This window comes from Alligator mississippiensis, chromosome 2 (assembly GCF_030867095.1).
Source record: "Alligator mississippiensis isolate rAllMis1 chromosome 2, rAllMis1, whole genome shotgun sequence".
Lineage (NCBI taxonomy): Eukaryota > Metazoa > Chordata > Crocodylia > Alligatoridae > Alligator > Alligator mississippiensis.
This window is the reverse complement of record NC_081825.1, coordinates 170,816,924-170,831,535: the sequence shown is the minus strand read 5'-3', so window position 1 is coordinate 170,831,535 and position 14,612 is coordinate 170,816,924. Positions and strand designations below refer to the sequence as shown.

At 46.4% G+C, this 14,612-nt stretch overlaps 1 protein-coding gene across 1 annotated transcript in view; it reads right to left on the bottom strand.

Moving 5' to 3' along the window:
* Positions 1–14,612, bottom strand: part of PPEF2 (protein phosphatase with EF-hand domain 2) — a gene marked incomplete at its 5' end in the record, with an annotated part of 31,768 nt that extends 17,156 nt beyond the window's left edge. Inside the window, 9 exons of the mRNA XM_019498776.2 lie at positions 172–492; positions 2,600–2,749; positions 2,837–2,873; positions 2,964–3,130; positions 3,836–3,882; positions 4,475–4,589; positions 7,984–8,159; positions 11,143–11,200; positions 14,463–14,612. Coding sequence (XP_019354321.2) covers positions 172–492; positions 2,600–2,749; positions 2,837–2,873; positions 2,964–3,130; positions 3,836–3,882; positions 4,475–4,589; positions 7,984–8,159; positions 11,143–11,200; positions 14,463–14,612 — 1,221 coding nt within the window. The remainder of the gene's footprint in view (positions 1–171; positions 493–2,599; positions 2,750–2,836; positions 2,874–2,963; positions 3,131–3,835; positions 3,883–4,474; positions 4,590–7,983; positions 8,160–11,142; positions 11,201–14,462) is intronic.

Here is a 14,612-nt window from a genome sequence, read left to right as displayed (position 1 = left end):
GTAGGTTCACAATTTGCTCCTTTGAAGTAGAGATTGCAGGACAAGGAAAACCCCTCCTTAGGAAGGACCATGGATAACAGCCCATTTTCAGCTGATGCTCCTCACAAGGACAAGGGATGAAACTGCTTTAGGAGAGGATCTACAGTACTTTAGCAGTCTCAAACATCTCACCTGCTTCCACTCTTCCTGGATTGTCTGCCATGTCTCAGACAATTCGGATTCGGTCTTGGACATGGCGACGGAGGTAGCACAGGTGAAATCATCGTCCTCAGAGTCTGACTCAATCTCCAACAGCTTGCGGCATTTCTCCAGCTGCTCTTGAACTGTCTTTCGGACCCATTGAGAGAACTCCATCCTGTCAGTCATGCTGGGAGCCATGGCTGAGGAAGAGCTCAGGCTGGTCATTGAAGAATTAATGCTGTCTCCATTCATGTCTCTCAGTTCCATTAATCTATTCTTTTTCTTCTTTTTCCCCCTTAACACAGAAACAAACTGAAAGAAGAGAGATGGGTGACTGCACAAGGTGGTGAGCTGGGAGCCCCTTTCCTGCTTTATACCCCCAAGCTGTCATGTTAACCCCAGCACTAGCTCCCTTTGTGGGGTCATTCAAGTAACTCAGCCCTTCTCATTTGGATTTCTCCTCTGTTAAAAGTGGTTTAATTATCCTAATTTATTAGTGTACTCCTAGCTATTGTGGGGTCCTGTGTATAGAGAATGATGCAGAATAGGAAGGACAGGGCTGTGGACTAAGACCTAGGAGACTTGGGTTCTATTCCCCGTTCTACTAATGGCTACTCGCTGGCCTTGGGCAAGTCACTTCACCTCTCTGAGCCCCAGTTTTCTCACTGGAAGATGACACAGGTACATCCCTCCTGAAAAGAGAGATATGGAGGTAAAATCCTGAACTGACTAGGAGGTGCTCACATACTGAATTCATTTATGAACACTTAGAAACAGACTTGGTTGCAAGGGCCACCAGCTGGAGGGACCTGATATTCTGGGATCAAGGGATGAAGGTTTAGTTGGTAATGGAAGGGAGCCAGAGCATTTATAATCTCAAAAGGGATTTAATTCCCCAGAGAGGCAGGGTTTGGGCAATTGGGCAAGAGACTATGTGAATGCTATCCAGGCAGTGACACTCTGAAGGAAAGGGATCTTCCCAACACCCCTGTGTAGGAGGGGAGTAGGAACGAGCAAGTGGCTTGCCCATGATCACCCTGGACGTCTCAGGCAGAACTCAGAAAAGAACCAAAATCCCCTGAGTCACGTGCCAGCGCTTGAAAAGCAGGCACAAATCAGTGTCCAGATATTGGTGCTACTGGGAGAAACAATCTGTGACCAAGGGAACAGAGTCTTCCTAGCATAGATTATATGCCCCCTCTGCATCACAGAGCCTATATCAGCAAATCTATTTAAGTGCGCCATGATCTCCATCCTTGTACTCTTTAACATCTTTATTCATGATGTGGACACTGGTGTCAGAAGTGGACTGGCCAAGTCTGCTGATGACACCAAACTTTGGGGTAAAGTGTCCACACCTGAGGATAAGCTGGTGATCCAGGCTGACCTGGATAGGCCTAGAAAGTGGGCAGATAAAAACCTGATGACATTCAATACGGAAAAATGCCAGGTACTCCACCTCAGGAAAAAAAACCTGCAGCATGCTTATAGGCTTAGCAGTGCTATGCTCACTAGCACCATAGCTGAAAGGGACTTGGGGGTCATGACTGACCACAAGATGAACATAAGCCACCAATGTGATGTTGCAGCTGGTAAAGTGAACAAAACTCTGGCTTGCATCAATAGATGCTTCTCAAGCAAACCTCAGGATGTCATCCTCCAACTGTACTCGGCCTTGGTGAGGTCACAGCTGGAGTACTGCATCCAATTCTGGGCTCCACAATTCAAGAAGGATGTTGAGAAACTTGAGAGCATCTAGAGGAGAGCCACATGCATGATCAGAGGGCAAGAGGGCCTTATGAAGAGTGGCTGAGAGCCATGGGACTCTTCAGCCTGGAAAAGCGCAGGATCAGGGGTGACCTGGTGGCTGCCTATAAGTATATAAGGGGTGTGCATCAGGATCTGTGGGAACGCCTGTTCACCAGAGCACCCCAAGGGATGACAAGGTCCAATGGTCACAAAGTCCTCCAAGACCATTTTAGGATGGACATAAGGAAAAACTTCTTTACTGTCCGAGCCCCCAAAGCCTGGAATAGACTCGCTCCAGAGGTGGTGAAAGCACCTGCTCTGGAATCTTTTAAGAAACGTTTGGATGCTTATTTTGCTGGGATCCTTTGACCCCAGCTGACTTCCTGCCCGTGGGGCAGAGGGCTGGACTTGATCTTCTGACATCTCTTTCAGCCCTAATGTCTATGAAATCTGTTAAATCTATCGCTGCTTAAGAGAGACACCATGAGCCTTACATTTTAAAGGCACTTGGATGCTATTCTAACCTCCTCCTTCTTATCTCAGGTGTACACACACAGTTGAGTCCAGCCTATCTGAAGCCATTCTCTATATTTTTATCCTCCAGCCAGGAGACCACAATAGATGATTGGCAGCACCTTTATATTTTAGTGAGTCTACAAAGTAAACATACCTTGTGCCTTTCAATATTTTCAAGTAGGTCCAGGTCAGTCATGTCAGACACCCCACCATGCAGGATGAGGACTTTTTGATCAATTAAGGTAGCCAGCGGAAGCCAACAAAAGACATTCTGTATCATCTTCAGGATTTTCTTTCCATGCCCCTGGAGAGATGGGGGTCAAAAGAAGAAAGTGAAGTGCCAGCATTACACAGCATGTTAGGCAGGAGATGATCTGTGAGGCCAGCTTACCTTATATTTTTGCATGACTTCCTTGGTAAAACCATAGCTAAAAGCAAACACAAAAGATGGTTTTAAAGAGTGCCTGTTAGGTGCAACAACTTTGCATTTCAGTTATTCATGCATTTTGAGCCCATACCGTAAATTGACCATATGATCTTCATGGTTTCCTCGATTTAGATGAACTTCCTTTGGGTAAACCAAAAGGAAGGCAAAGAGAATGATCAGGATCTCAATGGAGTTTTTGCCTCTGTCCACAAAGTCCCCATTGAACACGTAGGACTTCTCTGGAGAAGGAAGGCCATTCTACAAAACAAGAAATGCAGTCAACTTGTACAGGACGAAAGGACCATATTTCCCCTATAACTCTTACGTCTATCTAGGTTCCAGCCATCCTGATTTATAGCTTCTTATAAAATACATCATGGATTAGAAACTTGACTGCTATCCTGGCAGAGTGCTCCACAGATGGTGAAATCCTATCCCCACTGACTTCAATAAGACTAAGATTTCACCCAGAATAAAATAGTACCCAGAAGGATAAGACAAGAATAACTTACCTAATCACACTGTGGGCCAAAATCTGCAGTGGTGCAAATTACTTCAGTTCCATTGGTTTCTACACCAATTTAAATCACCTAAGGGCTTTAGATCTTGCACAATATTTATTCTTTTAATCTCCTCTCATTTGACAAACACGGCTATGTCAGCTCAGTAAGTGGAAAATCAGTGACCAGAAAGCTGGTTTCATATTTATTCCTTATAACAAATGTTCAAGTGGCACTCTGGAAAGATGGACTCTGATAACAGTAGCATCTAACATCTGATTTTCCAAAAACAAGGGTATAATCTGCAGTTTAGAGAAGCCATTTATTGCTAACCAAGCTCAAGTGGAGAATTACACTTTTAAGGCCTGGCCCTGCAAAGTACTTTGTTACATCCAAAAGAACTGCTCAGATGCATAAATAGGGCAGGATTGGGCCAGTGTAAGTTAGCACAGAGCATACATACCTTATAAAATATCAGAAACAAATCATCCAGCTGTCCATGCAAGTCTCCTAATAGGCGAGAAGAGGCATAAAAGTCAAATGTGCTTTCCCCCTTACTAACATTTAATATAAAGCAGTGCCTTTCATGTCATTTTTTTTTCAAACATAAATAACCATTTAACATCTCCTTCTGTAAAATGGCTCCTCTTTAAATCAGTAGTTCCATTTACCCCAATATGTAAGCTGTTGGCTTCAGAAATGTTTCTAGCTTATAACACCAGGGACTGAACTGACATTATGTAGCTGCAGAACAGGGAGAATACAGATACTAACTCCTCCTGCATTTTTGGGCAAAATCAAATTTGGAAAAGGATGGAGAATGAGACCTTCCATCGTTTGAGTTTGATGTGGCAGTAACTTGAATATGGCAGGTAAACTCTGATGACCACCATAACATTCCCCTTTAGAGATGGACACAGCAGTACCACAATACATGGGCCCAAGCTAGATCAGCCTTTGGTACAGCGACATAGTGCCATTTATTTCAGAGGGCTTACATGTATATCACAGAGGAGGGGAGAAATTTACCTACAATAAAAAAAGCACCCAAGCTAGCTGAAACTTCTATCTGCTTGAGGAGTCTTTTTCTACCCATACTCACCGCATACAGTGACCTCCTCGCTATAGCAAGTGGAGACGTGATTGATGTTTGGCAGCTGCTTGAGGTGCTTTCTGGTTTCATGTAGGAGCCTTAAGACATAGTGAGCGTGCAACTGCTACTAGGAGAAATGAAGGGAATTAGAGTGGGAAGTCAGAGCATGGTGCAAACTCTGAACAGCCATTCAGCTGTCTCTAGGAAGACCTTGCGTTCACAGACTTCAGCTCAACAGCAGAAAGGAAAGGGCTTTACTGAGTCCATTGCAAAGTATTAGCATGGCATTTCCATATAGAAAGGGTCTCCTATTTGTCCATCTGATTACCATGGGCAAGGCCCACCTGGCTAACTTGTAGCCCCTTTTTACAAGGGCTAACAGACAAATGGAACAACTAAATTCTTGGGACAACTAATGAAAAAAAACAGGATAGGAGTGTTGCGTAGGTCACAGGGTTAAAACGTGAAAATAAGTGTGCCTGAGGGGGACACCAAGCAAAGCTGCCCGGGCTGCACCCACCAGTTCTCAAAGGCATCCATAGAAAGGGTTTCCTGAAGAGGCAGTGTTGATAGTGAGTATCTAGGGGGGGTTAGAGGGTAAAAAGCAAAATGGACTTAGGTACATGGGCCAACTCAGCAGCAACAGTAGGAGCCAAATTCTGAATGGCTAGCCATGATTACCTAACATGGGGGTAAGAGGAGGAGACAGGTTTTCAAAAGAGCCTTTCAGAGAACAAAGGGGACTGAACAGTTCTGAGCTCTAGGCCTGACAGAATGAGCAACCGGGCTCAGGAGGGAAAGTTTATTTTATTATTTATGGTTTGTATTTCAGTAATCCCTATGGGTTTCAGCAGAGAGCAGGGCAGCTAGCCTCTCTACTGAATATAACAAATTTACAAAGTACACCGGGAGGCAGAGGGAAGAGAAACACAGAATTCTGAAACTTTGAAAGGAAGTTTGTATAAAAATTAAATTCAGTCTACTTTTTCAATTTTTAGACTGTTATTGGATATAATGTACACTTTTTGAAAAAAAACGAAACATTCCAACAAAATAACCAAAACAGAAGGTTGATGCATCAATTATTTTGATTCCTGCCCTGCCCTACCCCACTCAAAATTAGTCCAAACTCAACGTGTTCCCTTGAAAAGCTCTAATTTTAACAAAGCAGCATTTCCCGATTAAAAAATATTGTTAGCGGATTGTTTGCCAGCTTCGCATACTCAGCTGTTGGTATCTGTCCTAGTTTTATCATCTTTTTCAACAAGAGCTACAAACAAGTACTGGTATCTGTTTCTTTGCGGTCTCCTGTCATCAGCCATATTTAACACATGTCCCATGGAACCCACCACCATCTTCCAGACAAATAGGACGGATTTCTCTGTGCAGATATTCTTGAAAAAGAGGACTTTACTAGTGACACAAGGCTTCTAAGCCATAGGCACATGTACATGGTGTAACAGGGTGGTACCAGAGCACCCCCCCGCCCAAATTCTTCATGGTGCGCTATTCTAGGGGCAGTCCACATCACACTCACCCACCATATCTTGCTGTTAATAAGAACATGTAGAATGCAAGAGGCTGCCCTGATCTTACTTTACTGACCACCCACCTTGTGGTCATGGTCTTCAGGGCCAATTACATGGCCACATACCTCCCCTACACCATGTCCCAGGCCTCGCAGATGGCATCCTACTCTTCATGTCTAGCTCTGGCCCCTCACTGGCCCACGCTCTACTCTCCGGCCCCTCACTGGGATGCCCTCTAACTCAGGGCCTTCACTGGGCTGTCCCCAGCCCCTCCCCGGGGCTGCACTCTAGCTCAAGACTCTCACTTTTTTCTCCCTGAGTCTTCTGGACCTTGTGTGGTCCAGATGGTCTTCCTTATCCAGTGCTTTTCTGTTGGGGTGTGCTCCTCCACGGGGTAACCCACAAGGCAGTGGGGACTAAGGCGTTCCAGCACCCCACCCTTGCCTCTCCTGGAGGGCTGCAGGCATGGCATTTCATGGAGGCTGCCCCCCCATAAGCAGCTCCACCACACAAACCACCTCCAGTAGGGTGCAGATTTAGGTCTTACCCAGTTTTAGGTCTTACCCAGGACCAATATCAGGCCTAACAAATCTCCCCATCCTCTTCCCCTAGAGGTTCTGCACCTCCTTGGGGCTGGTGGCTGGTGGGTCCTCTGGCCCTACCTCCATCTCACATCTCTACCTCTCTATCTAATTTGCACTCAGACCACTTATCACTGAGCCTTCTTCCTCAGACGGCTGAATCAGCCATCGTCATCTAAGCTGTACTTGCTCTGACCACCAGCTCTCAGCTGTGGTCCCTCTCCACAGAGACCACTGGCCTCCCCAAGGCCCTGACCCTGCTAACAGGCTAGTCGAGTGGCCAGGCCCTTCACAGCTCTGGCCCCAGTTTGCACCCTTTGGCCTCTCTTATGCCTTGGCCCCAGTATGGGCCAGTCAAGGTCCTTGGAGTCAGTGTACTGGCTGTCAGCCCCCTCCTTTCCATGGGTCCACCCTCTCGGGCCCCTTCATGCAAGTCTCTTCTTCTCTCTACAAGATTCAAAGCCCTCTAGGATCATGCCACTCAGCCCCTGTCTTCTTTACGTTTCTCAAGGCCCCTCACGGGACCTCCTCCTGTGGCTGGCCCCATTCTCTGGGTACACCCAAGCTTTGAACCAGATCTCAACTGTTCAGGCCCTCCCTCCAGGCCCACTTGATCACTTTGTAGACCGGATGACTCTCAGCCCTTCTCCTTGTGTGGGCCTGGCTTCTTTAGGCCTCTGTGTACTCAGCCTTCTTTCTCCCAGGCGGTCCAGCCTCTCTGGGTCTCTATGCAGACAGCCCCCTTTCCCTCAGGGCTCCTCTGGTCTCTCACCCAATACCACCACCACTTAGCCCCCTCCAGGGCTCTGGACCCTACCTGGGTCCCCAGGAACCCCCTCCTACCCATAGTCCCTACTTTAAACCTCTTTAAACCTCAGATGGCATTCAGGAGCTGCAGTCTTCTGGCTGGGTGGTGTTGCTCCTCCAGCTCCCCAGATGTTACTACCCTCTTGCTTTCAGGGTCTGGGTTTATGCCCTGTCTCAGCCCAGCCCTCCTCCAGTCTGGCGCTCTCCCTGCAGTCATTTGGCCCTCCTGATCAGCCTCACCTGCCAGCCCCTCGGTCTGCTGACTCCCTGCTTAGGCCCGACCCCACCTGCTCTGCAGTTTGCCTGACTCCTGAAAGCAGCAGGCATGCCAAGTGGTCTGCCACACATGGGTCCAAATTCTCTGCTTGTGCAGCAACATTAAGTTTCCATGAACCATGCCTGTATTTACACTAGCCAAGAATTTGGTCAATAGCCTTCACAATAATCATGGGTGGAAGCTGTGGACTGATGGAACAAAATGGTCAATGACCTGAAAAAATATCCCCATGGCAAGCTCCTGATCATGTGTTTAGAACAGGCGAGGTGGATCTCATCTTGGAATCTTCCTCCAAAGAAGGATGATTTGTTTTGGGCTACTTACTTGTTTCTGTTTGAATGCTTCCACTAAGGCAGCAGCATGATCAGGTAGGAGTGGGAAGGAAAGATGGGGTCCAGTGTAGGAATCCGGCACTTCAACAGAGTCATAGTCACAGAACTTCTCCAGCTCTGACTCTCTGTAATTTTCTTCCTCTGTGAACATGCGGCTAATGAAATCCCCTAGGTGGAGTAAAACCAGAGAATGCTAATCAGGATTAATGGGTCATTTCAGTAACTTCCTAAAGATCACTTGGCCTTGGGAGGGGGAAGCTAATTAAGAAAGACCTTTTGTACAGGCTGTTGTGAAAGTGCCAGTGGAGTTGTTGATGCCTTGATTCTGCATTAGGCAGTAGAGGGCCTGGGAAACGATGAGGTGTGAGCAAGGCTCAGTACTTGCTGTGGCAAACACAATTGCAAGGCCCAATATTCTCTACAGATTTTGGTGAAGCCAAGTGGCAATTTTTGTATTCTTGAAAAATCTGAGATTTCTTCTTGAATTGCATATGATAATGAATCATCGAACAATAATACAGCACTTCTCTTTTGGAACAGAATGGTTGGGGATATTTTCTCTGGTATCTCTAACCTAATAAATGGTGGATGCCAGGGAGAGTAATGAATAGGGGACAGATCACTCTAGAGATACCCAGTTTTATGCTCTCCCTATATAGCAGGGGTGGGCCAAATATGGCCTGTGGGCCAGATCTGGCCTGGCAAGGAATTCTGTTTGGCCCACAGCAGGTCCCTTGGCCCTGCCTGGCAGTAAGTGTAAGCACTGTAAGTGTGGGGCTGGGGCCCAGGGCCTGGGGTAGAGCCACAATCTTCTTGCACATCCCTGCCTGCAGAATCAGCACTCATTTTAGGGACATGCAGGGAGCGGATCATGGCTCTGCCTCAGGCCCCAGCCCCACACTGTCACTGCTCTGCAATCTTGACCCTGGCCTCTGCCCTGGCCCCAGCCCTGGCCACCCACTCTGTCTGGCACCTCCGGCAGTGGGTGCAGGGCAGACAGGTCTGGGCTGGATAGGATCAATTGTACCCCCTCCCCCTGCTGTGCCAGTACCCCCTGCTCCCCTGAACCCACAAAAGCTCACTAAAACTCCTTAAGTGGTCCTCCATCACAAATAATTGCCCACCCCTGCTATATACCATCCACTTCTGCCACTGTTGGAGACAGGATGTTGGGATAGATGGTCTGACTCAGTATGGTACTTTTTATATTTATGTATTATTCTGAAGCAATATTAAATTTCTTTTACACTGTGCCTCAGTTTTCATTGTGGGACAGATTTTACATTGAAAATTACGTGATAACTCTTTGCATTACCATATCACCTGGAAACCCTACTCAGGGAACAGGATAACATTGTGCTGGGCATGGTATAAACATGGAACAAATGTGGAATTTGTTGTGGGAAGGGGAAGGCAGGAAGACAGATTTGGATAGGTGTGTGAGTAAGGGAGGCAACCTGACAGGGAATAAGAAGCACTTTAGTGGGACGTATTGGCTTAGTTGATCAATAGTGAAATAGCTAATATGGATATGTCACCATTAGAATTCAGGGTTAATTTGGGGTTAATAATCAGGATAATTTGGTGAGTTCACAGCTCTCAGCACTATTGCTTCAAGCTATCTGTAGATTCAGCAAGACAGCTTAATTCATGTTTTGAAGGTTTTCTTCATACTTTTAAAGGAAGCACAGATTCTAGAACACAGTCCTCTAATAATGAATTTTGCAGTTGCAGAATCATGGAATAGTTATTACTGTGGCTATCCCTGAAAACAATAAACCATTTTCTAATAAAAGCATTATGAGCAGGCATTTTTATTCGCTCTTCCCTCTCCTAAAGGAATTGCAGCTGCTTCATTCACCCCTTCAAGTCCTAAGGCTGCAGCAGTTTGATTCCCTACCCCAAACTGCAGAGACCTTCTATAGTAGGCATGGCCTTCTGGATAACATCTGGGTAGGTTGTCCTTTGGATTCTTTTAAGGCAGGGGCAGGCAATTATTTTGGGCAGGGGGCTGCTTACCGAGTTTTGGCAAGCTGTCGAGGGCCGCATGGGTAGCTCCACCCCTTGACAGATGCCCCACCCCCCCGGTCACCATTTTAGGTCTGGAAGTCCCACTCCCTAACCCCCAAACAGAAGTCCCTCCCTTTACCCCCAGAAGTACTCCTTTCAGCAAGGGGTTTTGCCATCTCTGAACCAGAACAATATCAAGTTATATTCTAAAAAGCGAACATCTAAAACATTAATTAATTTGATTTAAAAAAATATTTTTGTCCTGGTTTACATGTGTTCCTGTAGTGTACACAGAGGTGATTGTATATAATAGCTTAAAATGAAGCAATACTCTTGTATATTGTGGGGAGGGGGGTGGGTATAAATTTGTGGGGGGCTGTGGTTGTGTGGGTATGTGGGGGATGGGGAAGATGTGAGTGTGTCTGTGGGGGGTGGCTAGGTTTGGCGGATATGAGTGTGGGGTGAGGGAGCATGTGGATGTATGTGTGGATATGTGGGGTGTGGGTGGGTATGGGGTTTTTGGGGGGTAGTGTGTGGGGAAGGGTGCCTGGGATGTGTGAAGGGGTATGGGTGTGGGGGTCTGTGTGCATGGCAGTGTGAGGGGCGGTGTGGGTGTATGTGTATGGTGGGGTGTATGTGTGGGACTCGTCCTATGAATACACACACACACACATATACACATACAGAGACTCTCTGTCTCTCTCTGTCTCTCTCTCTCTCACACACACACACACACACACTGGGTTACCAGTGCAGCCCTGTACTCCTGGTCCAGCAATGCAGCTGGGAGCCACATGGTGCTGGAGCAGAGCTGGGGTAGCAAGGCAGAGTAATGGCTGGGCGTGGGGCAGGGCTAGACTCCTGTCTCCTGCTACCAGCTCCCTCTGGGTCCTAGTGCCCCTGGCTCCTGTCAACTTTGACCGGTAGTCAGGGGCAGATAAATATTTTCTAATGTTTTTAGGGATCCCACGGGCTGGATAGAATGGCCTGGCAGGCTGGATGCAGCTCGCAGGCCATATTTTGCCCACCCCTGTTTTAAGGACATTCCTTAATCAGTCAGAAATTTAATGTTGAACAGTCTAAGTGGGCAGCTATATATATAGCTATATTCCATAGCTATATATGGAATATACAGGCTTACTTTCTCCACTGCTTCTTGGTGTAAAGTGGTCCATAAGGTAATTGAAGAAGTTGTGAAGCTGTAGAAAACAAGAAAGGAGAACCTTATCATTCACTCTGAGACTCATTCCAGTGTATTAACAATCCGCTGCTGCAAAGCTCTTAATGAACATCCTCTTTGTATATGAACCTTTTCTACATACTTCACATACTGCACTATTTATATTGCATATAAGACTATACCAGTTCTCCTGGTAGAACCAAAAAAATGCCTCAGTGGAACTGAACAGGGGTCTAAATATCCTTGCCCAGAAAGGGGCCAATAGAAAATAACACAATGGAAGACAGAATGACTGTACAATGCACAATATTATACTAGAGGGGGAAATTCTTCACATGTGTTGGTTTGCTATTTAACGCTCTGATGTCTAAGGATCGATAGTCCATAACATTTTAAGAAAGGACAGGGTATGTACACTGCTCTTATTCAGACAAACATCCAATCCTAATTTGAATCTTGCTGAGCCACTTCTCCACTCCGGAGACTTCCTTTGGTTAACTGCATGCTGCACTAACACACTTCTGATTTTCTCCACCTTAAGTGAATGACTGTAATATTTTCAAGCGCTATCTTGAATGATGGAAAGGTCAGCAGCAGCCTCTGGGTCTTTTCCCAGCCCATGTGTTTAACCCCAGTGTGACTGCTTCAAAAGGATACCAACACATACTGATCTCCTTGGTTGGGTACTGGGAGTACAAAAGTACTAAGCCCTTTACTGGGAGTACTAAACCCTTTTGAAAATCTGAAAAACCAAGAAGAAAAGGCCTCACCCAAAGCATGGTGAAGTCAATGGAAGTCTTTCCATCAACTCCCATGGAATTTGGAATGGGCTGGAAATGAAGCATGACCTAATAACTGATCATGGAGAGGACACAAAATAGAGAACTTTTCTCACTTGCTTTGCTTCTAACCCATTCTGTTTTTAAGGGCTTTTTTCCACTGAGTGGTATGTAAAAACAAAGAAATTATGGCGCCCCACTTTAATGTCTGCCCAGGCTTCCATTTTCCTATCAGGTACTCCTTATCTGATCCAGAATATTACACACACTAAGGAAAAAGCTACATTTCTTCAACCATATAAAAATACAATTATCTGTTTAAGGCATCTATGGTAAAGAATAATGGGGCAAGTTAGTGCCTTGTTACATGTTACACTTGGACTGCACTTAAAATGCAAGGGTCCAAGTGTTCAAGCAATAAAACACACGGTAAATGCAACTGTATTGCAGTAAAGTTAGGACTTTTCCAGGGAGGAATATCAGCTGATTGTCAGTCCCAGAACCACACCAAAGTCTTGAAATGGCTCTGGTGTGGTCCCAGAGCCTGTCACACCTTACATTTATAGGTTATAATAAACATTAGTGCATGACTGCTCAAACACATTCTAACTTTGACTATGGCATGGTAATGCTTACTGTGCTAAGTGTTCTGTGTAACAAAGCCCTTAGACAAAATAAATTAATTTGGCTTTCCTCCCAGTATTCATAGCCCCTCAGAAAAGGATCTCCGAACTGGGGCTAGGAAATCTGGCTGCAGGCATCACCTTATACCTATACTGACATATACATTCATTCATGTCAATATGCATCTACATTGGGGAGGGCAATTATTTTGCTTGGAGGGCTGCTTAGTGAGTTTTGGGGATCTTTTGAGGGCCACAAGGGTAGCCCCTCCTCTTGACAGTTGCCCCACCATCTTGGGACTGGAAGTCCTGCCCCTAACTCCTGTCTTTTGCCACCAGAAGTCCCTCCCTTTGCCCTGCAAAAATACTCCTTTTGGGAGGGGTTGGGTGTGTTATCTTAGAACCAGAAAATAAACCAACTCATATACTAAAAGTCAAACACCTAGTATAACATATTTTAATTTTATTACAAAAAATATTTTTGTCATGATTTGTGTTTGTGTACTGTATATAGAGGTGATTGCATAATAACTCAAAAATAAAGTCTTAGTCTTTTATATTGTGTGTGGGGGTGTGATTGGGAGTGTGAGTATGTATGGTGGGGTGTGGGGGTGTGTGGGAGGATTGTGAGGGGGGCAATAGAATATGTGGGGGGTGTGGGAGGGTTGTGTGTATGTGGGGCAATAGGGTATATTGGGGTGTGTATATGTGAAGGGGTTGTGGGGGAAGGGTGTGGGTGTGGGTGTGCGGAGATCCCTACACACGCTCCCCATGGCATGCAGCCCCTGCAGGCGGCAGCAGCAGCAGCAGGCAAGCACACTCAGGGTACTTGTGTCTAGCACAGGTGCTGCTGCCTGGTGGTGCGTGGATCTGGCCAGTGCTACACATCGCGGTGAGAAGTGCAGCCCAGCCAGCTCGCTTCTATCGCCGGGGATTCCTGCCATGCATGTGCAGGTCCCACACTTGCATGTCACCAGGGGAAGACCCGCATGCTGGAGCTGTTTGCCTTTCCTGCCCCCTGCCGCGCAGGTCCTGGAACTCCGCTGGAAGGAGCCCCGCTCCCTGGTTCTCCACAGAGTCTGCTGCCTGGGCTGGGCCCTTCCGCCCATGAGGGTGGGAGTGAGGTGCAATAGGGTATGTTGGCAGGGGGTGTATATATGGGGACTTTGCTCCCACCCTCATAAGCAGAAGGGCTGAGTGGGGTACAATTAGTTGGTGGGTGCTGTGGGTTGGATGGAAGTGCCTGGTAGGCTGGATCTGGCCCATGGGCCATATTTTGCCCACCCCTGATCTACATGTATGTACAGATAGTGTTTAGCAAATATGAAATGAAGCAATAGGCCATGAACAGCTGTTTCAGTGCCTGAGAGAAGCTTCCCTATCCAGTAGCTAAAGAAATGATCTGGAAATGTCTACCCCAAAGGTGGCAGCTCAGTCATGGACAGGATATGTCAGGTAGCTGTTGCCTACTCAAAAGGAAAAGATGTGAGAAAAGGAAGTGGAACAGCTCATGAAGAATTCCCTCTCTAAATTTAAAACAAAGTGATGAAACTCAAAATACGCAGATTACTCACTACACTTCTGCTTGATCTTATGTCACGCTCTCCCTTGATAAATACCATTTCTTCCCTTCTACAAACATATAGCAGGGCCTTGTGTTCTGTCTTCAGAAAGATTGAACAAGTGACTCACCCAAGGTCACACAAGACTTTTCAGAGATTGGGGAACTGTATCTAGCCCTGTGCTGTAACTCCAAGATCAGCCTTCTTTCCAGAAAAGGGGGTTGTCAGAAAAATGCCACGTGCCTCCATGGCACAATCAGTTATGTTGACAATCAAGGACAGAAGTTTCCAGCATTTCTGTCTCCTTGTCTTCCTACCTTGATCTGATCCTGCTCGCAGGAGTACTCAATGGACTGGAAGATTCTCCAGGTGCATCTTCGGCGCATTTCTAGCCGGGCCATGTAACGCCGGTACCACCTTTGGATGAGGACAGCGGCCTTGAAGGCTGTGACACGGAGAGCAGAACA